This window comes from Mastigoproctus giganteus, chromosome 7, assembly GCF_048544385.1.
Source record: "Mastigoproctus giganteus isolate SK-2022 chromosome 7, ASM4854438v1, whole genome shotgun sequence".
Taxonomy (NCBI): domain Eukaryota; kingdom Metazoa; phylum Arthropoda; class Arachnida; order Uropygi; family Thelyphonidae; genus Mastigoproctus; species Mastigoproctus giganteus.
In genome coordinates, this window is record NC_143581.1 from 63,893,058 (window position 1) to 63,919,271 (window position 26,214).

General features: G+C 35.3%; 1 protein-coding gene across 1 annotated transcript in view; it reads right to left on the reverse strand.

Annotated features, from left to right (window-relative positions):
* dpa (disc proliferation abnormal) overlaps positions 1-26,214 on the reverse strand; it is a 212,884-nt gene that overhangs the window by 58,561 nt on the left and 128,109 nt on the right. The window contains exons 14-15 of the mRNA XM_090378338.1: positions 20,973-21,149; positions 9,371-9,464 (exon numbers count right to left, since the gene is read on the reverse strand). Coding sequence (XP_090234464.1) covers positions 9,371-9,464; positions 20,973-21,149 — 271 coding nt within the window. The remainder of the gene's footprint in view (positions 1-9,370; positions 9,465-20,972; positions 21,150-26,214) is intronic.

Genomic DNA, 26,214 nt, shown 5'->3' on the forward strand with positions numbered 1-26,214 from the left:
TAGTCCTGAACTATGTCAGTGGTTAAAAAAATGAAAACTAACGGTACAAGCTCCAGACCATATCAAACAGAATGGTTTCATAAATATGGTGTGATTGAAAAGAATAAAACAACTCTGTGTGTTATTTGTAACGAAAAAGTCACCTCTATTATAATCAATGTAAAAAGACATTTTGAAAATTCAAATCTCGGCTTCTCAACAGACAAAGAAAGGAGAGAATATTTTTTACAAAATAAAAAACAGAATGATTCACAAACGAGTGTTTTAAAAACTTTTTTGACTCCGAAAAATAACATTACAGCTGCTAGTTTTCAAGTAGCCCATTGCATTGCTCGCCATGGGAAACCTCTTTCAGAAGGAGAGTTTGTAAAACAATCATTTTTAGAATGTAGTGCTACTCTGTTTTCTGATTTTAAAGAAAAAGACTCGATTATAAAGCGTATAAATGAGTTACCAATAAGTCGCAATACTATTAAAGATCGAGTAATAGAATTAGAAAGAAATATTAGACATTGTCTGATAAGAATTTCATTGTATAATACACCAGCGAGTTCTATGTGCGAAGCAAGGTTTAAAAACATTTTCTAATGTAATGCCAGTTGTAATTAAAGTTATTAACTTTATAAACGCAAGAGGTCTTAATAAGCGAGAATTTGCACAATTATTAGAGGAAATTGAGTGCCAATATTCTGGGATTTTGACAAACAACAATGTTCGATGGCTCAGTTGTGGCCACGTTCTTAATCGGTCATTTTATTAGACGAAATAAAGCTCTTTTTGAATGAAAAAAACAATAGTTATGACGAATTTTCAAATATAGATTGGCTAAATGATTTAATGTTCTTATGTGATATCACTCAACATTTCAATGAACTAAATAAAAAGACTTCAGGGACATGGACAAGTTGCATTAATGATGTTTTAAAATATCAAAATATTTATGAAAAAACTTGACATCTTTACTAAAGATTTGGAAATGAGCACCATGAAATATTTTCCTCAATTACAAAAACATTTTCGAAACACTAAAGATTTTGAAAATATTCTTGACATTCAAGAAAATGCAATTAAAAAATATTTAACTATTTTGCAAGAAATAAAACAAGCTTTCCGTGAGAGATATAATCAATTTAAAAGTTTGGAAAATGCATTTCGCTTTGTTTTATGCCCACTTAAAGCAGAGTACGATACAATACAGCTAAACAATTTTATGTGGCTAGGTATCACTAACTTAGAAATGGAATTAATTGAATTCCAAAGCAGCATAGTGTGGAAAAATAAATTTGAAAACTTGATTTTCGAAGTAGAAGGAAAAATTTCAGAAAGTAATGCAGATAGGCCTAATGAAGATCCCACACTAAAAGTTGAAAATGTTATATTAAATGCATGGTATTCTTTACCAAAAAATTTTACATGTATGAGGAAACTGGCTAACGCTCTTCTCACAATGTTCGGGTCCACAGATTCATGTAAAAAATTGTTTTCCTCAATGAATTTTGTTAAATCTTCCAACAGGAATAAACTTGGAAATGAACTGACCAAAATGTATTAAAGTAATGAACACGAAGTATGTACCTAATATTAAGAAACTGTCTGAAAGTAAGCAACAACAAATTTCGCATTAAATATACTTTTATCAACTTGATTACACATACTGTATCTGTAATTATGTTAATTATTAATGAAGAATATTTCAAAATAAAAGCGTTTTCTTTTATTCCTTGCTCATTCAAATACTTTTTTTTTTTAGCTCTTCACTTGCAAAAGTTAAAGTTATAAATCAAAAAAGGAAACTAAAACCTTTTTTGGATTATTTCAAAAGTGAGAACCAAAAAGATTCAACTGTCAACTTTACCTCTTAACAAAATGTTTGATGTTTCCAAATAATAGGCACCCTTTTTACCCCCCCCCCCCCACTTTCTAATTGAGGCCACTAACTTATGACTTACGGGCTAGTATTTAAAAAATAAATAAAAATAATTGACCCACTCTTCAAAAAGGTTCGCCATCACTGGTCTAGATCAAGGGTGCCAAATAAAATATCTGTGAGGTAAATGGGCCAATTTTTTTTTTTTTTTTTAGCTTTCCATGATTTTTAGTACAGTGGATTCCGGTTATTTGGGCACCGGTTAATCGGGGCAGCCGTTTATTTGGGGCAAATCTTAAAAAACAAAAACCAATCGAGAAAATAGCCAGAGTTTACTTCGCTTAATTGGGACAAAATGCCGTTTAATCGGGGCAGGAGACCTCAGCACTGGAGATTACCCTACGATTGTCTCTGACCGTACCACGTAGTTCGGAGGCGCCTCCGTAGCCAGGTGGGAAGGAGCAGCAGTGCGTAGCACACGCTTCTTGATTAGACCGGGGTTCGAGCCCGTCACCACCAAATACGGAGGATGCGGAAAGGTCAGGGAATGACCACCGCATATCCCGGAGCAATATGGCCTTAGTTGCTAATGCTCCTAAAAACCAAACAACAACAACAACCACGTAGTTCGGTCGGATTTCTGGAGGTCACGACCATAAAACAATAAAAACAATTAGCAGTCACCTGTTTATTGGGCTTTTCTGTTAGTGCAATCTATCATAAATGGACAGTAAACTCGATCTTACTGAATTTGCGGTAATACCGACAGCTGGAATTCTGTGGGTTATTATGGTAAAATATGTTTACACTTCCATGGAATCTTCCAAATCATATAAAAAAAATTATTTTCAGAATCTTCTCTTCATTCCTATTTTTAAAGCTTCCTAATTTGTTACTCCGTTCTCACTTGCGTGTTGTGTTACTTGCAATTTGTGTGTGCCCTGTTCTTCGTTATTGATTGCTTATCTTTTTACTGTTTTAAATTTCAGCCCCCACCAACAAATGTCAGTGAACAGAAGTGTCAACTAGTTTAGTTAGTATGTACATATTACAGTACGTATTAATTCTTCCTGTTATCACGTATATTCTTCCGATTTTCACGTATCATTTAATTTTTTTAATTAGTAAGGTAATAAAGAGTAAATTTGCGCTTAATATATCTTTACTTTTATAGCCTGATAATATTCCTCCTATTTTCGCTCATTAGAATCGCTGTTTAATAGAATTAAAATTCAATTCACAAACGTGATCACAATGACCGGCGCTTACTGCACATCGTATAGTGAACGGTACTTTACTATGGTGAGTTCGTCGTAACGTGATTTGATTGTACAGTGAACTAATTGTAGGGGGGGGGGTAAATTGTATTTTTAGCTACTTATGTGAAACTTCGGATAATTGGGGCAGCCGCTTAATCGGGCCAAAATGCACTAGTCCCAATGTGTCCCAAATAACCGGAATCGACTGTATTATTAAATTGGTGTATAATGAAAAAATTCTCAAACAGTTATGTTATTTACTGTAATATTTAGACATACATGTATATATAATTAATTTTATTAATAATAAAAAAAACTAAGAGAAACTAAATACAAATTCAAGATAAAAATACAATTAAAGTAACAAAACAGATATACAATTCCAGTAACAAAAATTGCAATATTTTATTTTTATATTTAATGAAAGATTTCATACAGTTTATTTTATCACCAAATCAATATCTGGATTGATATTTGTTATAGCAATGTGCAACCTGTATAAATGGCAGGCCAAATAAAATATCTGTAAGGTAAATTGGACCAATTTTTTTTTTTTTTTTTTAGCTTTTCATGATTTTTAGTATTATTAAAATAGTGTATAATGAAAAAATTGTCAAATAGTTATGTTATTTACTGTAATATTTAGACAATACATGTATACATAATTAATTTTATTAATAATAAAAAACTCTCCAAGAGAAACTAAATACAAATTCAAGATAAAAATACAATTAAAGTAACAAAATAGATATACAATTCCAGTAACAAAAATTGCAGTATTTTATTTTTATATTTAATGAGAGATTTCATACTGTTTATTTTATCACCAAATCAATATCTGGATTGATATTTGGATTGAAAATACTCCATGCATAGCAATGCATGGAGTATTTTCTAAATTTATGTCACAAATTCCATTAATTCAAAAATATATATAATAAACTTCACACCATTTATTATATATAATTTGAAAACGACCAGATTATGCACATTCACAAGGTCAGAGGTTGCCCACTGCTGGTCGAGATGATTGCATAAAAGTGATTCTTGCACTTTCTTCTACTGGAGAATGCAGCAGCCTAGAAAGGAAAGCAAGATGCTGGGCATTTCAAGGCCTGCTGTGGGTCATCATGGAACAAGGAAATACTAGTTATCTTAGTTACTCTAACAGACTGTTTTATGGTAAAAGAGTAAGAACAGGTACATGTATATTTCCATGTACACCAATGCTAGGAGCATAGTAAATAATTTGATAAATTTGGAGTGCTGGTCAAGTCAACAAATGCAGACATTTCAAGACAGAATTTCAATATGTAGAGTACAATGTGTACAGAAAGAGAAGGGAAAGTTATGCTCTCAGTTAAAAAACATAAAATCTAAGGCTATGCACCCAAATTATGGATGGCAAGTGCAATGTGGAGTCAGTTTAGTGACATCTGACATCTAGGAAAACAAAAATGTGAGTAGGGGCGTGTTATAGGCCAAATGTCTGTGATGGGTACAACAAACAACTGTACAAGGAAATAGTGGGCCAGTAAATCAGAATGACTTACAATGGGAGATTTTAACTTTTTCACATATTGACTGGAACTTGTCAGTTGGTCACTCACACACTGGCAAGACTTTTGTGAATTTACTGAATGATGTTTTCTACAACAGCATGTTAGAGATGCAACAAGGCAAAACAATACTCTTGATCTGATTATCAGCAGTGATTCTTCATGCATTAAGAAACTACAGATAAAAGAACCACTAGATAGCAGTAATCACAGTGTGTTGATGTGGGATTTACTTAAAGATGTAACTACAGTAGGCCCTCGATTTAACAGACAGCGCATTTGTCTGATGTGAGACGTTATCAGACAGATGTGCTGAAAATTCCTTATCATAAAATAAAGGCTGTTTTACTGGTAGATAATGCATCTGCTCATCCTAACGTTGAGAGGTTAGTTAGCAGGGATGGGAGAATTAAATGTGTTTTTCTGCCTCCTAACGCTATTTCACTGATACAACCGATGGATCAGGGTGTAATCATTGCATGTAAGAGGTTGTATAAGAAGTTTTTGGAAGAAACAGAAGACGCAAAAGAAGATACAAGAGGCACCAGGACACTGAAAAATTTACATGCATACAACACCAGATCTGCTATCTTCAACTTAGCAGCTGCATGGATAGATATGAAGATTACTACCTTGGCCAATGCTTGGAAGAAGTTGTACGACGTAGAACCTGAAATGGACTTTGAGGGAATTGAGGCGTCTAATTTTTGGGACACTCTTCTGAGGGTCGGCAACAAAAATGCAACTGAGAATGATGTGGAACAGTGGCTCGAAAATGATGAAGGTGATCCGGGCTATCAAATTTTTTCTGAGGTAGAGATTGCGGAGAATGTTCTTCGTGGAGAAGAGGACGATGATGATAACAAAGAATCAGTTGAGCCTCATCCTAAATTGTCTGTTATAAGACAACGTATGGATGATATCATACATTAGACCCTGATGTGCTTCCTTATTATGAACATTTTAGAAAATTTACAGTAATAAGGAAGCAGCACCAAGGTGTAAGTAAGGCAACTGAAGCCTGACGATTTCTTCAAAACCACTTCATTAAAACAGTACCTGTTTCACCAGAACCCTCTACCAGCAAGGAATTAACACCTCTTCCTCCATATGACAGTGTTTCTGACTCTGAAAATAGTGATTCTTTCAATTAAGTTAATATTGAATATTTTTTTTAATGTTTTTTATTCAATGGAGGTTAAGAATTTTAAAGTATTTTTTTCCCCTCTAAAATGGATTTAAATGAAAAGACATTTTTTTTTTTTTTTTTTTATGAAAACTCCAAACAAGAGAGGTATTAGAACCTATAGTACTTAGTGCCGCAACCTTTACATTCCCCGACTTACGTAAGGGTTGCATTCCACGGAATGCTATGTAAATCGGAATTTCCCCCATGCTTGTGCACCACTTGCAACTGTGCTCGCTGAATTGATTGAATCAAAAAAGAAATGTTTGATGAACATGTAAATAGAATTTTTTTTACTCAAGCACGAAAAATTACGAAAGCGTGCAATTTAAATAAATTTCAAAAAAAGAGAGGAGACAGGAATAACGTCAGCAAGTTTACTCTTGAAAATCACTGCCAGAATCAACGTCTTCAGCTGATAAGTACAGCGTTGTGGAGATTTAGAAGGAATCAGCTGCTCAACCTTATGAAAGAACATATTAATGGATGACTGGACAGTGGCTTTTTTCTTTTCATCGTGGATTTCTTTGTAGCAAGCAAGCATATCATTCACCCCTCTGTTAACTTTTAAGAATCGTTCGCTGTCAGGATTCATCTTCTCAAACCTCGACATTGTTGATGCAATTTCACAAAAAGCCATTGCCATCTCTCTGGTGATGAAGCGTCTCAGCCTTTTCTTCTTTCACTATCGCTACTTGCAATTCAATAAGTTCTTTGTTAGATAATTCCTTCTCTTCTTCCTCTATTAACTACACATCTTTGGCATCAATCTCCAACCAAAGTAGCTCTGCAACCTCTTCATATGATTTGTCTTTTTCAAATCTTTTGAAGCCTTTTATGTGCCATGGGCACATTTTCTTCCATGCACCATTTAAACAACTTTTAGTAATTTCTGCCCAGCTCTTATTAATGTTTAAGATGGCGTAGTAAATGTAAGATTTCCAAAAGTCTCTTAACGTATAATTTTTCTCATCATCTACTGCAGACAATGCGTGAGTAAATAGTATGCCTTTAAATTCGAAATAACTTCATTCAACCAACCCATAGGTTGGTTGAGTGAAGTCATGTCTGGCAGTAGAAAATATGACTCTCACATTTGAATTGAAATCATCTAGATGCGTAGAATGTCGAGGAGCATTATATAATAGAAGCAAAATCTTGAAAGGAACGTTGTTGTCTTTACAATATTTTTCAACCTTGGGAATGAAGCAGCATTTAAACCAATCCTCAAAGAGAGATATTGTTCTCCATGGTTCGATCAGAAATGCATGGGCAGGGTGGCTTTATTGATGCCCTTAAATGCACGAGGATTTCCAGAATGGTAACACAAGCAGTGGTTTTAATCTGTAATCTCCTGCTGCATTAGCTCCAAGCAAGAGTGTGGCCCTATATTTTGATGCCTTGAAACCTGGCATTGTATTTTCCTCTTTGGCAATGTATCTTCGACCCAGAATTTTTTCTAATACAGAGCAGTCTCATCAACGTTAAAAATTTGCTGTGTTGAATAGCCACCTTCATCAATAATTTTTTCCAACATATCACAAAATTTCTCTGCAGCTGCAGAATTGGCACTGGCGACTTCACTGCATACTTTAACGTTGTGCAAACCATCACGATGCTTGAACCTGTTAAACCACCCTTTACTTGCCACAAACTTGGGTTGGGATTCGCCGTACTTATCCTTAATATCTTTATAAATACTTGTTGCTTTTGCTTGAATGGTCATTAGACTCGGGCACTTGCTTCTGAATCTGATCTTCCATCCTTATTATTAACAGCTGTTCCATCTTCGATGTAGCACCTGAATGCTGTTTTCTGATCACTGTTGATCTTGAGTGCATTGATCCTTTGACATGTTCTTTTATACATGCACTGTCCTTTAAAATAGTATTCACTGTTGAAGCAGACCTAATTCCCTTGCAATAAATGACAACCTTTGTCCTGCTTCGTACTTCTTAATCATTTTCATCCTCATTTCTAAATCAATTTTGTTTCGTTTCCTAGAATTACCACCACTTATACTTTTCATTGGTCGCTTTGCCTTCATCATTGTAATACGTAAATAGGAATGAAGAGAAGTTTCTGAAAATTTGTTTTTATATGATTGAAGATTTCAGTGAAGGGAAACACATTTCACCATAATAACGTAAAAAACCCACACAATTGCAGTTATTGATATTATCGCAAATGCAATAAGATTGAGTTTACTACCCGTTTATAATTAGATGCACTAACCGAAAAGCCCAATAAACCGGAAAGTGCAAATTGTTTTTATTGTTTTATGGTCATGTCGTGACCTCCAGAAATGTGCTTTAGAAAAATATCACAAAGGCATTCAAAATTGGTTCTTATAATAGGAACATATGATAATGATGAAAGGACAGTGCAATTTCCATTATAAATATGACCTTTTAGAGAGATAAATAGCTTAGTTATATAGTGAAAATTTCAAATTCCAAGGACTTAGAACGAATTACCAAAAAAAAAAAAAAACACCTCAATGTGTTACTGGGTTCCCGTTATATTTTCATTTCACGATACCTCCATTTATTCATTTATTCCGATGAGACGCAAAATACGTTTCCACGATTTTTTTAAGTTTGCACCAGCCGGCAAAAACTTAAGTAAAGTCAGGAGTTCCTGTATTCCTAAAAAAATAGTATTAAACAATTTTACATGGTATTACTGATAATACAACTAATACTTTTAATATGAAAATATAAAACAAACAGAAGTTTCCCTTCTCATAAAATAACTATCATAGTATAATGTTATGTTGCTTTGGTTTAGGTTCTGGACAACAACAAAACAGCCAAATAAATGTAAGCATTTTGAACATTTTCATTAGCATTAGTAGAGGCACATGATGCAAGAAAGCAAGCTCATCAGCCAAAAAAACTCCCATTTCACACCTCCGTTTCTTCCAAATACCTGTCCAGCCCACCCTTAAATTTATATAGGCTATCAACTTCCACAACAAAGATTGGAAGTCCGTTCCACCAAACAACTACCTGCTGGCTAAAGGCAAACTTCCGCACATCTATCCTACATCTGTCTTTCCTCAATTTCAATTTATGCCCTCTCAGGTGATTATTCTGAGCAAGAATCCCATCAACACTGAGCATGCTCAAACCATTCAAGGCTTTATACATCTCAGTCAGATCACCTCGCAGGTGTCTAGTCTCCAGACACTGTAATTTGCAAAACTTAAGCCTTTCTTCATAAATCTTATTTTATATAAAATAATTAGCCACCTCAGTAGAGGCACTTGCCTAGTTCAACAGCATTGGTCAGTTTTAAATGTCATTAGTGATAAATAAATAAAAAATAGAGATCATTTATAATGTGGCCTGCAAACTTTTTTAACCTCTTGAATTGGCCCTCATGCCAAAAAGGTTGCTCACCACTGATCTTGATGATTAAACAACTTAATTTTTACACTGAAAAACACATTACCAGTATTCAAACTTTAAAAAATAAATTAACTATCATCACCTACCATAACTTCATGAAGTACAGACCGGGCACTGTCACTCATTTTATCAAATTCATCAATACAGCATATGCCATTATCACTCAACACTAGTGCTCCACTGGAAAGAAACAATATTATGTCGTTTTTTTTTTATGAAGTCAAAAGATTAAAAAGCTTCATTAAAAAAATATCTGATAGCATTTGAACAAATTAAGAAAATTTAGTGAAAAAGCTTCATTTATATATATCCCTCAGTATAAATCATGCAGTTTTAGTCCCTAAAAGCAAAGTCAAGTCTAATCATATTGAAAATTTTCAGTGACACAACATAGTTTCATGAATCACTCCGATTTCTTGTGGAATATTTCTCTTTTTTAATTTAGCAACATTTGAAAGGCAATCACAAAAAAGCTCTTTCCTTCAGAAAACCCCACTATTTCAATTTCAGGTGTTCTCAAATAAATCCTAGAACTGATGAAATATACCACTGCACAGAATGATATGAAGTTCTAATTTTTTGAATGACAAGATGATAACATCCATTTATTGCAGTTTTTTTTTTTTTTTTTTTTTTTTTTTACAAAATGAGTTATGAAGACTTATTTTGTAAGACCAGAGCAGAATAAAATTTATTTCTAAAAAGACAGAACAACCCACACTTCCAGTGCCACAACTCTAGTTTTACTCAGCAAATGACCCAATACATTGTTTCAAGATGTGGCAACATGGAATGGCTGCAAGGATCCCCTGATCTCTGTGAACATAACTGTTCCTGGGGATATATGTGAAAGGAGAGTTTTGTGACCATCTCTGGAATATCACAGAGTTAAAAGAAGATTCCACAAGAAAACATGAATGATTAATGAAAACGACTACTTCATATCATAAATTTTCAATGTATTTACAATACACACTTATCTTATTTTTAAGAACTAAAATTGCATTAGTAATACTGTGTATATATTTAGTGCAATAGCATCATTAATACACAGCCATTTCTGAATAAACAGAATATTTATAAGGCGGCATCGTTTTAAGTTATATACATATTCCTTATAAATATTCTGTTTATTCAGAAATGGCTGTGTATTAATGATGCTGTTGCACTAAATATATACATAGTCTAAATTTGCTCGCAGCTTGAGGCTTTAGCCCTAAATGCATCTTAGTCTAGTAATACTGTTAAATAAAGGTTTTTCCACAAAATAATGTCAATTTGTTCAAATGATACTGCACTAGCTCAATTCTGCACCCTATACATTTCATCATCATCATCATCATCAGCCATTTTCAATCCACTGCAGGATGAAGGCCTCTCCAGCAACTTTCCAGTTCCTTCTGTTTTGAGCACTGGCCATCCATTTACTACCCAAAAACTCATAAATTTCATCTATCCATCTCCGCCTTTGTCTTCCAGGTTTTCTTCTAGCTCTTCTTGGCTACCATTCTGTTATTTTCTTAGTCCATCTGTCATCATGTCTTCGAGCTATGTGTCCTGCCCAAGACCATTTTAGTTCTTTAGTTTTGATAAGAATGTCCTTTACTTGAGTTTGATGCCTAATCCATGTGTTTCTCTTCTTATCTAACAGTCTGATTCCCAATATAATTCGTTCCATTCTTCGCTGTGTAGTTCTCAGCTTCTCTTCCATTCTTTTGGTGAGTGCCCAAGTTTCACTCCCATAAGTCATGGTAGGGAGTATACATTGATTCATTATTTTACGTTTCAGACAAACTGGGATATTGCTCTTCAGTATGTGACTATATTTCCTGAATGCTATCCAACCAAAATTCATTCTTCTCTTGACTTCCAGCCATTTATCATTATTACAGCTAATAACTTGTCCCAGATAAGTATATGACTCCACCTTTTCAATTACTGCTCGTTCAATCATTATTTCCCTTTCCGTGGCATACTTGTTCATCATTACTTTTGTTTTAGCCATATTCATCTTTAGTCCAAAATCCTTACTAACTGTGCATAACTGATTAAGATTTTCCTCTAATTCTTTGGGATCGTGGCTTATGACCACAATGTCATCTGCAAATCGTAAATGGTTTAGGTACTCTCCGTTCACATTGACTCCTTTCTGCGACCAGTCTAATCTTCTGAAAGCTTCCTCAAGGGCAGCAGTAAACAGCTTCGGAGATATTGTGTCTCCTTGTCGAACTCCTTTCTCGATTTTAAATTTGCTACTGTCTTTGTCTAGTCTAATAAAGGATGTAGCACTCTCATATATTTTCTTCAAAATCATAATATATGGAGTATCTATGCCTTGTCTTTCCAGTGCCCGAAACATTGCCTTATGCTGTATGGAGTCAAATGCCTTTTCATAATCCACAAATGCCAGGCATAATGGTGTTTTATATTCATTTGCTTTCTCCATTAGCTGTGATATTACGTGAAGGTGATCCATAGTTGAGAATCCTGTCCTAAAGCCAGCTTGCTCTTTCGGTTGATTCTCATCAAGTATTCTTTCTAATCTGTTAGTAATGACCCTTGTGAACAACTTGTAGATATGGGATAACAAGCTAATTGGTCTATAATTTCCAATTTCTGATTTATCTCCTTTCTTATGCAGCAAAACTATGATTGCATTATTCCACTGCTTAGGCATCACACCTTTTCTAATGCACTTTGTGAAGAGCCTTGCCAGTTTTTGTGTTATGTCTCTTCTTTCCAATTTTAAAAACTCTACAGTAACTTCATCTTGCCCCGAGGCGTTCCGATTCTTCATTTTCTTCAATGCATGTTCTACCTCATCAGGAAGAATATCGGGTATGTCGTATGTGTTGCTACTTTGCAATCCATCTTCCCCACTGCTGGTATCATTCCCTCGCTCCTTGTATAATTCTCTATAGTAGTCTTCTGCTATTTGAATTATGCCTTCTCTGCTGTTTATAAGTACACCATCGCTATTCTTCAGTTTCAGTATCATTTGTCTTTCTGTATTACTGCTCATGGCTGCTGATTTAAATCCTTTGTTTTCCCTTAATGCTTGTTCTACTTTTCTTGTGTTAAATCTTCTTATGTCCTCTCTGAGTCTCTTTCTAATGGCTTTGCATAACTCAGTATACTCAATTTTCTCCCTGTCAGTGTTTTTCTTGCTCTTCATTTGTCGTCTTCGATTCATCACGACAAGTGTTTCTTGACTAATTTTTTCTTCTTTGGATTTCTGTTTCCCTATAGGTTTCTTGGGCTTTATCACTTTCAGAAAGTTGTAATATTCCTCGTCGATATCTTGGTCCTGAGCAGTCTGCAGAAGCTCAAACTTGTTCTTAAGTTCCAGTACATACTGCTTTTTCTCCTCCTCTGTTATTTCAAAGTCCTTTGTATTATTTACTCGAGTCAGTTTTTTCCTTTCCTTTCCTACATCTATATCAAGTGTACATCTTACCATTCTGTGATCACTACCAACATTTACCTTATTCAGGACGGTAACATCATTCACAATATATCTTCTGTTAGTGAGGATGAAGTCGATTTCATCAGTTGTTAATCCATTTGGACTCTTCCATGTCCACTTTCTGTTCACCCTTTTCTTGAAAAAAGTGTTCATTACTGACATTCCTTGAGATTCTGCAAATTCCACAAGTCTTTCACCTCTTTTATTTCTTTCACCAATTCCAAAATTTCCTATAGTTCCTCTTTCTGCGCTGTTTTGCCTTTTTCCAACCTTAGCATTGAAGTCCCCCATAATAATAGTGTAGTGGGTTTTCTGCTCATCTAGAAGACTCTCAATTTCAGTGTACATTTCTTCAACCTCTTCATCATCATGGCTCGATGTTGGTGCATAAATCATTATAATCTTTAGCTTGTATCTCTTAGAAATCTTGAGTATTAGTCTTGACACCCTTGGTGATGTACTTTTGAATTCCAAAATGTTGTTTTTAAAATCTTTATGGACCAGAAACCCAACTCCACCTTCACTCCTTTCACTGTTTCCATTGGTGTACAGCAGATTTCCACTTGATAAACTTATAAGTGCTTCATTTCTTCTTCTTGTTTCAGCCAAACCGATGATATTCCAATTCACATTTTCTAATTCCTTTTCCAGCTCTAATATCCTGTCTTCACCGATGAGTCATCGTCGTTATAACAGGCCAAGTTCAATTTCCGTGCATGGCAGCCTGGTTGTACCCAGAGATTCTTAGCACCCTCTGCTTCCACTCTAATCCTCTCGCTGCCGTAAGAGGGAGAGTGAAAGCTGCTGGGGACTGAGGGCCATTTGTATTGTTGTGCTCTCATTGCTGGAGGATTTGGTCTTTTCCTCTTCACGCTGACCAGGCGTCTTGAAGAGAACCACTCTACACGTTCGTTGCCTATACATTTAGATATATTTAAACAGAAGAGATAATTTAGAAGTGAAAAAATTCTACCCCTTGAGATTGTGCAAGGCTCAAGGGGTAGAATTTTTTTCAGCCTGGTCTGTGCTGTGCTGGTTGACAGGAGAGACTGCTTCTACAGGGATGGGGAACACTTAAATAGAAAGGGTGCAAAAATATTTGTTGATGCTATTGAGGCAGTGTTAGGTGGGTCAGAAAACTGCTAGCTTGGGAGGATACACAGACTAAAAGGTTAACAGTGGCCGCAGGCAGATGCAAAAGCGATTCTTGCACTGCTTCTATTAGAATGAGCAGCAGCCTGGAAAGCAAGGTAATGAAGATTTCCAGGACTGCTGGGAGTCATAATGGAACAAGTCAATACATGGGCTGTGTTAGGGTAACTAAGAGTAGAAACAGGTGCATGTATACTTGCATGTACACCAATGCTAGGAGTATAGTTAATAAATTTGATGAGCTTGAAGTGCTAGTCAAGACAGCAAAGGCAGATATTGTTGGGATATCAGAGACGTCAAACATATATAAGCAGTGCAGAATTGGAATTTGGGGAGTAAAATGGGTACAGGAAGAGAGGAGGGGTTATACTGTAAGTTAAGAAACAAAATCTAAGGAAGTGCATCCAGTTTATGTTGGTGGACAATGCAGTGCTGAGTCTGTTTGGTGTGAAATAAGCACTGGCAAAGGAAAAATGAGAGTAGGTGTGTGTTATAGGCCTAATGAATCTGATGAGTATGATGAGCAATTGTGCAGAGAAACAAAGTGGGCCAGTAAATCAGAATGGCTTATAATGGGGAATTTTAACTTTCCAAATATTGACTGGAACTTGTGGATTGGTCACTCGCACACTAGCAAGACTTTTGTGGATTTATTGGATGACTGTTTTCTACTGCAACATGTTTGAGAGACAACCAGAGGGAGTAATACTCTTGATCTGATTATCAGCAGTGATTACTCATGCATTAACAATTTGCAGATAAAGGAACCACTGGGTGACAGTGATCACAATGTACTGATGTGGGAATTACTTAAAGATGTAACTACCATCAAGGCTAAATGGAAGGGCTTTTGCTTTCGTAAAGGTGACTACAGTGATCTCAGCCAGTTTTTAAATTCTGTACAGTGGGATCAACTAATGTTACCAATGTTGAATTCTAAATGGGAAGCCTTCAGGGACTTAATTTGGAGGCTACTAGGCTTTTCATTCCAACTAAGAAATACTGTTCAAGGTTTAGGCCTAAATGGATGTCAGATGAATTAATGAGGCTCATGGAAGAGAAGAAAAATGCATAGGATGCATATGAATTATTATATAAATTATGCATATTAATTATATATAAATTATCAGGTGACACAGAAGCCTATGCCAGATATAAGCTAGTCTGTAATCAAGTTACAAAGGAGGTTAGACAGGCGAAGGCAGATTACGAGAAATCTTTGGCAAAGGATGCAAAGAAAAACAGCAAAGAGTTATTTACTTATGTAAACTCTAGAAGGAAAGTGATGAATCAGATTGGACCACTTAACATAGATGGGTTGACTATTGATGATCATGCTCAGGTAGCTGAAAAACTGAATGAGTATTTTGCATCTACCTGTTAGTTTGAGGAAAGTGCCAGAAGTTTATCAAACGCTAACAGGGATCTAAGTGATTTTGTAATAACTGAGAGCAAAGTGTAGGAGAAATTGTTGAAGTTAAACATAAAGAAGGCACCTGGAGTGGACGGGATCTATAGAGTTATATTAAATGAGGCACCAAAGGAAGTAAGCAAACCTTTAGCCATAATTATGAGATCTTCCTTGGACTCAGAGGAGTTCCCCATGAACTGGAGGAGTGCAAATGTATCCCCAATTCACAAAGGGGGTTCAAAAGGTGATACAAGTAATTATAGACCTGTTGGTTTAACTTGTGTTCCAGGTAAAATAATGGAGTCACTGTTAAAATTAGCATTGCAGGATCATCTAGACAAGACTGAAGTAATAGTTAAGACACATCATGGGTTTGTTAAAGGGAGGTCTTGTCTGACCAATTTGATTGGATACTATGATGTGGTCACAAAGGAACTGAATGCCAAAAATAATTCTGATATTATATACTTGGATTTCAGGAAAGCCTTTGATACTGTTGCACATGGAAAACTGCTGTACAAATTGGAGAGGTATGGCATTAAGGGTAAGTTGCTACGATGGATAAAGGGATGGTTGAATGGGAAATGAAAATTTTAATCAAAACATAAGTGTGGTTGATAAAACAAAGAGATTATAATTTATAATGCAACTAATAATTTAAAATCCAGCTGTTCATTTTAAATAATTGAACTGAACACAAGTACTGATGATAAGCAAGCAAATAAGTTTCAGCATTATCATAAATCTGAATCTTTGTACCTGATAAGACTACGAAAATCCAAATAGCAGAGCAATATACAAAAGTACTGTCTAGCTTTCTCGACAACAGGTAAATAAGCATTTGTGCAAAGATACTACGCTGCATTTTGAAAATAAAATTTTTACTGTTTTCTCAGAAAAGGGTGTTTCCGAATCATTTTCTAATGCTGATTTCAAAAAAGATTTAAGTTTGTTTCCATCAACATCAAGTTTCTTCAAAAATCATGAAAAAAATTGATTTTTCACAAATTTATTAATTTTGGCAGAATTTGTGCACTGAAATTATTAAAAAAAAAAAAAAAATGCTACTTTTACCAGACTTTTATATTTACATGTTAAGAACACAATTAAAAAGGGCAGTATGGTAAGGAGTCTACTGAACATTCACTTTTCATTTTAAAAACTGATTTACAACGGGTCAAAATTTCAATTCTTTGATTTTATTGCATGTCCTTCTACTTTACACAGTCCCTCTTCAACATCCAGCAATAAGCCATCGCGTTGACATTCCAGCTCCTCTGGTACCTCATCTCCATGTCTTAAATGTACTGTTTTTTGTTTTTTTTTTCCTTTTTGGTAGTTGTTGGCGCATCGGCTTCTGTGGCCATAATGCACCTCCCAAGGTTTTTGCAGTGCTTTGATCCAAGCCCGAGGCAGGATTCGAACGTCGGCTAAAGTACTGGTGAAACTTCTCGCCCTGTTCTTCACTAACACTTCCTAGATTTTCTGGAAAGTAGTCAATGTGGGAATGTAAAAAATGTACCTTGACACTCATGTTGCAGCTCAGCTTCTTGAAGTTTATCAACATATTTTTTAACTATATTCCTGTAGTGCAGATCCTTGTTATTCCCTAAGAAGTTCCCAATAACAGGCTTGAAGCCAATCCATGCCTGTTTTTCTCTTTTATTCTTAGTTCCCTAAAAATCTCTGTCCCCATCAGTTTGCAAATTTGAGGTCTAACAAAAAACCTTGTTTTAGCTTTTCTTGAGTGATTGATGGGAATTTAGTTACAAAGGTAGTTGAAGCAAGGAACATTGAGGTAAAGCTTTCACAAGCTGTTTCATCAAACCCAGTTTGATGTGCAAGGGTAGAAGGAAGACACTTTTGGGGTCTACCGTGGGTTTATAAACTAGTTTCTTTGATCCAGGCAACAAACTGACCTTCTTTGGCCAGACCTTGATATCCCAGTGCTTAGTCCTTGCCCGACAGTGCCACTCACACAAAAAAAAGCAAGGCATATTTGTGCAGCCAAGATTGCTGTCCAAGTAACATGCCTATCACTTTAAAGTCAGCACAGACCAACCAACCAACCATGTTCTTCGGGCTTAATATTTGTCAACAACTTCAAGTTCTCATATGTTTCTTTCAAACATACAGAGTGAGCTGCTTGAATTTGCCCATATTTATTTCCAATGTGGAGAAACACACCATTGAGATTCCTCAAAGGTGTGTTAGTAAACATTACTAAATATATACACAGTGAAACCTCTCTAAGATTATGGCACGCAGTTCCACATACATTTGGTCTTTTATAGAGGTGGTTGCCTTGCAGAAATATATAAAAAGTCAGATATATCACAATATAACGAAAATTTTAATAAGACAATAGAAATAAAAGTGTTATTTTAAAAACATTTTATTTGAAACTATAAATTATTTTTTTACATTAATTATAAAAATGTCTTAAACTAAACAAAATTATTTATTTACTTTAATATAAAAATCTTAAACCTAAACAGATAATATAAAATATATATTTTTATTTTTTGAAACATTTGAGTAATCCAAACAAACATTTGAGTTTGTTTGGATTATTTTAGAAAAGAAGATTATTTTCTTTTCTAAAATAGTTTCAAAATCATTCAATAATTAAAACATTTTATTATTACCTAAATTGCAGGATAAATTTTTAAGTCCTAAAACAGTATTTAAAGTTTCTTCCATTGGAATTTTAATTTCTTCAACATCTGGTTCATCATTTCTATTCACATTTTCACATAAACTGGTCATTATTCCCAGCAGAATCCAAGTTCTTCCATCATTTTCTCATTTGACTGAATCTTCTTCAAATTCCATATCGATGAACAATTTCTTTTTTGTACTACTATAAAATCAGTCCTAACATCAATCCCGAGGTTAGTATCATGATTAATTCCACATTTATTGGAACATTTTTGTATAGTGTTTTCACTAACAATATTTCAGGCCAGTTTTATGTATTCAATATCTGCTAGTGAAATTTTTTAAACTAATTCTTCAGCATTTTGTGCCATGTCCATATTTACTACTAATCTAGTTAAAATACATCAGTGGTAGAACAATTTAAATGAACGAATGATACCCTGGTCCAGTGGTTGACTTGATGTATTAGCAGGTAGAAATAATTACTTAAATTCCAAATTTTGGAATTTAAGTAATTATTAAGTAATGCAATTCCAAAAATTACATTACTTAAATTCAAATTTTGGGGATGACATGGAGCATTTCGTAGGATCTATAATATTAGATTATAATAGTAGGATTTTCCCATTTTATTTTTTCATTTTTTTGTCTAAATTATGATGCCATTCAGAAACAATATCACTTGTCATCTGTGCTTTTTTTAGTGTGTACCAAGCAATTCACGATTGCCATATTCATGCTTTTAAAACATGTTGGTCTCAGTGCAGTATTAATTATCAATGGTTTTTCTTTTTGTCCAGAATTTATGCACAGTAAAATTGTTACTCTTTGTTTTTCTTTTTTTATAACTAAAAGAATTAGATTCTTTAAATACTAACAATTTACTTGATAAAGTACAATAAGAGGCGAGTTTCATCTCCATTAAAAATGTGCATGGTTTCATATTGTGTGTGTTAAAGATGACATGCAAAATACACTGTTCCACATCATTTTATTTTCATTCACAGATGCATTTTCACCATACAGTCTTTAAAACAATGTTATTTCTGTTACAAAATTTACGAAGACATCAATGCTAGCAGATAAAGGGTTTTTTAAAACTTTTGAAAAGTTCAAAGCTTTTTCCTGTAGTACTGGACCACTTACTGGAATTCCTCTAGCATGAGCACTGTCAAACCAGGCAAGTGTTAACTCATTAACTTCTTGATGTGGTTAACATGTTTCTTGTTGAATATTTTTATTTCATTCCAAATCCACTTTTCTTTAATATTATTTTTTTCTTGTAAAATTTTTTTAATTTGCATTTTACCACAATTATGCTTTACTGGCCAACTGTCTTTACAATAAATCCTTTTCTGAATCTTTTATACCTTTCACTTGAATTTCTAAATTTAAAATTTTCATTTTACATTTTTTTTTTCCCCATCATGTCTGTATTCAAAGATGGATAAATCAGAAATAAATGAATGAAATTCCTATTTGGTAGCAATATTTATACAGACTACAAAAACTCTAGATTCATAGAAATCTGTGAAAAACACGGGCTGCAAAACAACAGGATTAACAGTACCAGTCAAGTAAGACAATGGTCACCTTAAAGAATTACAAATTACCCATGTTTATCTACATGGGGTAACTGAGGCAGACTGTTCATATTAAATTACATTTAGTCCTTGAGGTTGTCACAGACATTCTCTCAGATATGCCAGACAAGCTGTACTTGCTACCTGGGAGTCTAAAACGCTGATGGAACTGATATTCAAGTGACACTCGGGTCAAGTGGACCCAATTTCGGCGAAGTCCAGAGGGTCTGTGACAGCCAAATCCTCTGCCTGCACTTTCATGATGGAGGGATTGTTAGTAATCTTGGGTATAACCTCCATGCTCAAGCACATGGTGGGTGACCACCCAGGTGTGAACCAACGTAAGCAGGGATCGAGGTGTGGTGCCCACACCACATGGAGGAATGCCGCCCCTCTGTGTTACCAGGCAGTACTAGGTGGTAGATGATTCTCATCAACCGGTGCAATACCACCACTTTGCTTATTGGAAGCTTGAAGTGGTGGAACCCATGTTTAGTCTCCAGAACTAAGTTCCGGTCAACCCTTCCCCATCTCTTCCATCATGCAGTGTGATTGATGTCTTTTGAGGTTATGATGAACATCGTGACGAGATCCAATCTTCCTTACATTTCAGGGGTACAGCTCTAAAATGGTGTTTACAGGCCGGCCGCTAGTTAGTACACTGGACCAAACCAATTGGTAACTCTTTAGGAGGCTTCCGGATCAGCTAGTGTATAATCTTGCTACCTCTACTCTGCCAGATATTGACTGGAAGAAGTCCGAGTAGTGTGTATGCAGGTGGCATTGTCGAGGCCACGTTATGTCAATGAACTGGGTAAATTCTTACCATTTGTATGCCATATCCAAAAATTTCTAGCTTCATACAGGTTAATTAATGATTCATCTCTAACAGAGTCTCTCCACTCGCTGTCTCATAGACGTACTGTTTCTGCTGCATGCCTCTTCTACAGATACTTCCATGGGTACTGTTCTTCTGAATTGGCTTCTATAATTCCTGTTCTCTCTTTCAAAACAGTCCGAACATGTACAACCACCAGCCAACATCCATTTACTGTCCAACTTTTCATCTTCCTCATTTTTTTTATTCAACTGCCATTTTCTGGATCAACCTTCCTTCATACGTATTTCCTGAAAATTAGTCTACAGAAGTTCAAGTCCAATGTCAACAAATATCTTCTTTTGTCTTCTCAACCTCCAACCCAATCACAGTACTAAGTACTATAGGTTCTAATACCACTCGTGTTTGGGGTTTACATAAAAAACAAACAAAAAAAAAAAAAAAAAAAACATCTTATGAAATAGATCTAATAAGTGCATTGAAGCATTCAATAATATAAATTTTTATCTGAAGTTATACAAAAAATCCAGTACATGAATTACTAAAATAAAAGGATAAATTAAAAAACAAAACTCACGTTTGTAAAACTAGCTGTCGAGTTTCCGGATCCTTAGTAACATAAGCTGTCAAACCTACAGCACTTGAGCCTTTTCCTGAAGTGTATTGACCTCTCGGAACTAAATTAAAAACATACTGTAGTAACTGAGATTTGCTTGTTCCGGGATCTCCACACAAGAGGATGTTAACTTCAGATCTACAATATAAATATTTTCAATTAACTGTGAATAACACTAAACAATATGAACTACTTTTGTCAAGTGAATTTTATTGCAAAACGTATTATATTAAATAAGCTAAAGTCCCTGTATGGAATTTTAGCTTACTTTAGGTAATACTTTTACACAAAAAAATTCACTTAATAAAAATAGTTGACACAATTTAATTAGTGTTATTCATATTTGATTAATTCATTATGAACAACTATGTAATACCCTAAACACACAAAAAGTAAATTCATATAAATGCTAAATTCTCAAGGATTTTATTTTTGTGTATCACAATGTTCTCGCTACCACTTTTTTTTTCTCGAGTGAACTAAATAAAGATTAATGGAACTAACAGAACTTAATGGAATAAATAAAACTTTTAATTTTTATTTCCAGAAAGGCTATTTAAAATATATAAAATGAATTTATAAATCATATTTTTAGTACAGTAATCTCAGTTTAAGAAGATTGTGCATCCCTAGCAAGTAGTTTGTGAATCAGAAGTAATTTTCCTCATACATATAATGATTTAATGGGAGAATACAGAACAAAACAAAAAAATTTGCATGAAGCAAAATTTGATACATTCATTTAATACATATATAGCACTTTATACACACACACACACACTGATGAGCCAAAACATTATGACCACCTACCTAATATGATGTTGGTACTGCACTTGCAGCCAAAACAGGTCGTACCCAGCAAGGAATGGATGCTACAAGATTTCTAAATGTCTTGTGGTATTGGTACCAACACGTACCCAGCAAGGCATGGATGCTACAAGATTTCTAAATGTCTTGTGGTATTGGTACCAACACATAACCAGCAGATCCTTTAACTCCTGTAAGGTCCGTGGTTGAGATGCCACAGATTGAAGTTACTGTTCCAACACAAACCACAGATGCTCGATAGGATTTATGTCTGGAGAATTTGGAGGCCAGGACAATACCTGGGAGTCTTCCTCATGTTCCGCGAACCAATCTTGAACAATCCGGGTGGTATGGCATGATGCATTATACTGCTGAAAGATGGCACCGCCAGAGGAGAAAACTGTTGCCATTAAAGGGTGTACCTGGTCAGCAATGATGTTTAGGTAGGTGGTAGACATCAGAGTGCCAGGCACATGGATGACTGGACCCAGGGTATCCCAGCAGAACATCGCCCAAAGCATGACACTGCCGCCACTGGCTTGTTTTCATCCCATAGTGCATCCAGGCAGCATCAATTCCTGAGGTAGACGACGGGCATGTAGCTAGCCATGCACATGGTGCAACAGGAAATGTGATTAATTGGACTACACGACCTTCCAATCACTGAAGGTCCAGTTTTGATGCTCGAGAGCACATTGTAGGCACTGTCGCTGGTGAACAGTGGTTAGCATGGGCACTTGGAGCTGCCTATGGCTGCGCAGCCCCATTTTCAGCAGGATTCGATGTATTGTGTGTGTTGTGACACATTACTCCCATCACCAGCATTCCAATTACCAGTGAGTTGCACCACATTCGCCCTTCTGTTGCCACATACCATCCAGGAGAGCCTTCACTCACCTCGAGCATCAATGAGCCATGGTTGCCCAACACCTCTCTGGCGGTTCGTGGGTTTCCCCTCCTCGGACCACTTTCAGTAGGTACTAACCACGGCTGACCGTGGGCATCCCACCAGCCATGCCATTTCGGATATGCTCTGACCCAGTCGTCTGGCCATTACAATTTGGCCTTTGCCAAACTCACTTAAGTCCACTGCTTTTCCCATCGGAAGAACAAGAGTGACACTAATTAACGGAGCTCAGTATCATGTGTTTTTTATACTGTGTCCCGATCCGCACATGTAGTTCACTTGCAGCTGCTTTGATTTGCATAACGACTCACTGGTCATAATATTTTGGCTCGTTGGTGTATATTCAGTACAGCATGCCACAATAAAAGCAAAATGAAGTAAACTGTTACATTATGCAATGCTGGATGAGGTGATATAGCTGATAAGATTACATTTGAAAATATGGCAATTTGCCTATACTAGAGTTGCTAGATTTGAAAGCTTGTATTTTGATGTATTTATTTATTTTAAATTTATTTATTTTCTGAAATTTCTTAGTTGTTATAATGATGTACTGTACTGTACAATAAATATCATATATTGTATTACATTATGATATGGGTGCCTCTGTAGCCAGGTGGGGAGGAGCAGCAGTGTGTAGCACACGCTTCTTGATCACACCGGGGTTCGAACCCGTGACCACCAAATACGGAGGATTTGGAAAGGTCAGGAAATGACCACCGCATATCCCCGGAGCAATATGGCCTTAGTTGCTAATGCTCCTAAAAACCAAATAACAACAACAGTATGATATGAAAGGATTTTGAAACCTTTGAATTCTAGTCAAATTATCCAAACATCAACTGTGGATGGTTGAAGGTTGGGTAGAAGAAACTTGTTGATAGTGGAAAAGTTGCCACAAAGAGAGAAAGTAGAGAAATAAATGAAGGTAATCCAGAACCAAATCATGAAAAATACAGATACAGTAAACCCTCAATTTAATGGGCTAATAGGGAAGAAGTGGTGTCCGTTAATGCCGAAAGTCCATTAAATTGATTGTAACCTAGGTGGACATTTCTTATTGTTCTTAATGTAAAAAAAAGTTTTAATACAATATACCAATGGTTTTCAACCGGGGTGCCGGGTAATTTGGGTTTAAGTTAGTTAAAGTTATTATTTTTTTTTAAATTTGTATATTTATTTCATTATAAAAAGGTGTACGGTATCCATTGTACCATAACTTTAATTTTGTGGTGATCTATAATTGATCTTTATTTAGTACCTCTATATAAAGAATAAAATTTATTATATAGGTATATATTAAAATGTCAAAACCACTGTGTTAGGTATTTCTTTTGACCCAGGGGTGCCATGAAAAAATTACTGACACTAAGGGCACCGTGAACAGAGAAAGTTTGGACACCTCTGCAATATGCAGTACTGTACAATATAAAATTATGTTGCAATTTGGCTTTTGATTTACGGAAATCAGAAACAGTTTGTTTTTTTATGCTGTAAATTTCACAAACACGTGCTACTGAGATGCCTTGTTCTAATTTCTCAATTAGCTCTAATTTCTGTGCCATATTTAAGTTTACACACTTTCTTTTAACTCCTCTATCACTTGATGCCATTTTAAATTGTAAGGATTGCAAAATTATTTAATAAATAATGTCACAATTCAGAAATCACAGAAACACTCTGTATACAACCTGCCTGCACAACAGCTTGAGGCACACTGAGACCGAAACAAGGCAAATTGGTAGACCTGCAGTTTAGTGTCCTGAGTCACGTTCAGCTCGCAAGTCACCGCCTACTCTTATCTGTTATCTGAGAAAACAGCTATTTGAACACGTTTTCAGAAAGAATAAAAAATAATTTCCTTAATTTGACTATAAAAATAAAAGTAGGTAATTATCAAAACAATAATGGAAATAGGTAATTATTATTAATTTTTAATTAATAATAACACTGAAGTTTTGTATAACCTAAAAAAAAATAATATGGTCAAGATTAATATGTACATTACTGTATTATTATTTGTCCGGTCCATTAAAACCGAAATCCGTTATATTGAGGGTTTATGTCCAATTTATGTCAGGGATGTGTTCCTGTAAACCAGGGGTCGGCAAACTACGGCCCTCTCCCTCTTTTTAATCTGGCCGACGGGTTAATATTGTTTTTTACATGAAAAAAATTTAAAATAAATCAAATTACGTGCTGCAATAGCCGATAGTCAAGTTGAGAATAATGATCGCACGTGGCGCTACTGACGTCGCATATTCGCATTCTGTCGTCTACCGTAGAACAAGTGTTGCCAGCATTTCTCTCAGTTTTGCTTTAGCGGCACACGTGGTATTGTCTGTCATGGAGCTCTGCAATCTTTTTTTTTTTTTTCCTTTTATTTATTACTGACCATTTCCATGTCACCCTCAAGACCAAATATGAAGAGAAAAGTGGACTTCGAATGTCGTGCTTTTAAAGCTGAATGGAGTGTGAATTATTTTGTCATAGAAATAAATGACAAAGTATCATGTTTATTATGTAATGACACAGTAGCTGTGCGAAAAGAGTACAATATATGTCATCATTACCAAACTAAGCACGCAGCACAATATTCAAAACTCACAGAAAATCAATGGGAAGCTAAAATTGGAAAATTTAAAATGTAATGCATCATCACAATGCAATTTATTCGTTAAAATAAAAATGATAATGAAGCAGCAACTAAAGTAAGCTTACAAATAGCTCATTTATTAGCCAAGAAAGGGAAACCATTTACCGATGGTGAATTAATTAAATCATGTTTGCTTGCGGCAGCCGAAGAAATGTGTCCAGAGAAAATGGATTTGTTTTGATCTGTCAGTCTTTCGGCGAGAACAACTGTTAGAAGAATTGAGGACATCGGGAGCCACATCAAGAGTCAATTTAAAAGACAAGGCAAAAAATTTCAAGTGGTTTTCGTTGGCTCTTGATGAGTCTACAGACATTACTGATACTGCCCAATTGTTGCTGTTTATTCGAGGAGTCAATACTGAGTTTGAGATTACTGAAGAATTAGCTTCTATGAATAGTCTGCATGAAACAACTACAGGCGAAGATATCTTCAAGGAAGTCGAGAAAACGCTAACACAGTACAATTTGCAATGGAATCAGTTAAAATGTGTCACAACTGATGGTGGTAAAAATATGTGTGGAATGGGGAAAGGATTCGTTGGACAAATTTTTAAGGCTTGTGAAGAAGCTAAATGTTCAAAACCTCTGGTAATTCATTGTATTATTCACCAGCAGGCTCTTTGCGGGGAACACCTCAATCTGCCATGTGTTATTGAACCAGTTGTGTCAGCGGTTAACTTTATTCGCTCTCTTGGACTTAACCATCGTCAGTTTCACGTTTTTATATTACAGATTGAAGCCGAATATCCTGATTTGCCCTATACCATACAGCAGTTCAATGGCTCAGCAATGGAAAAGTTTTATTGGGATTTTTTGAACTCAGAGAAGCAATAG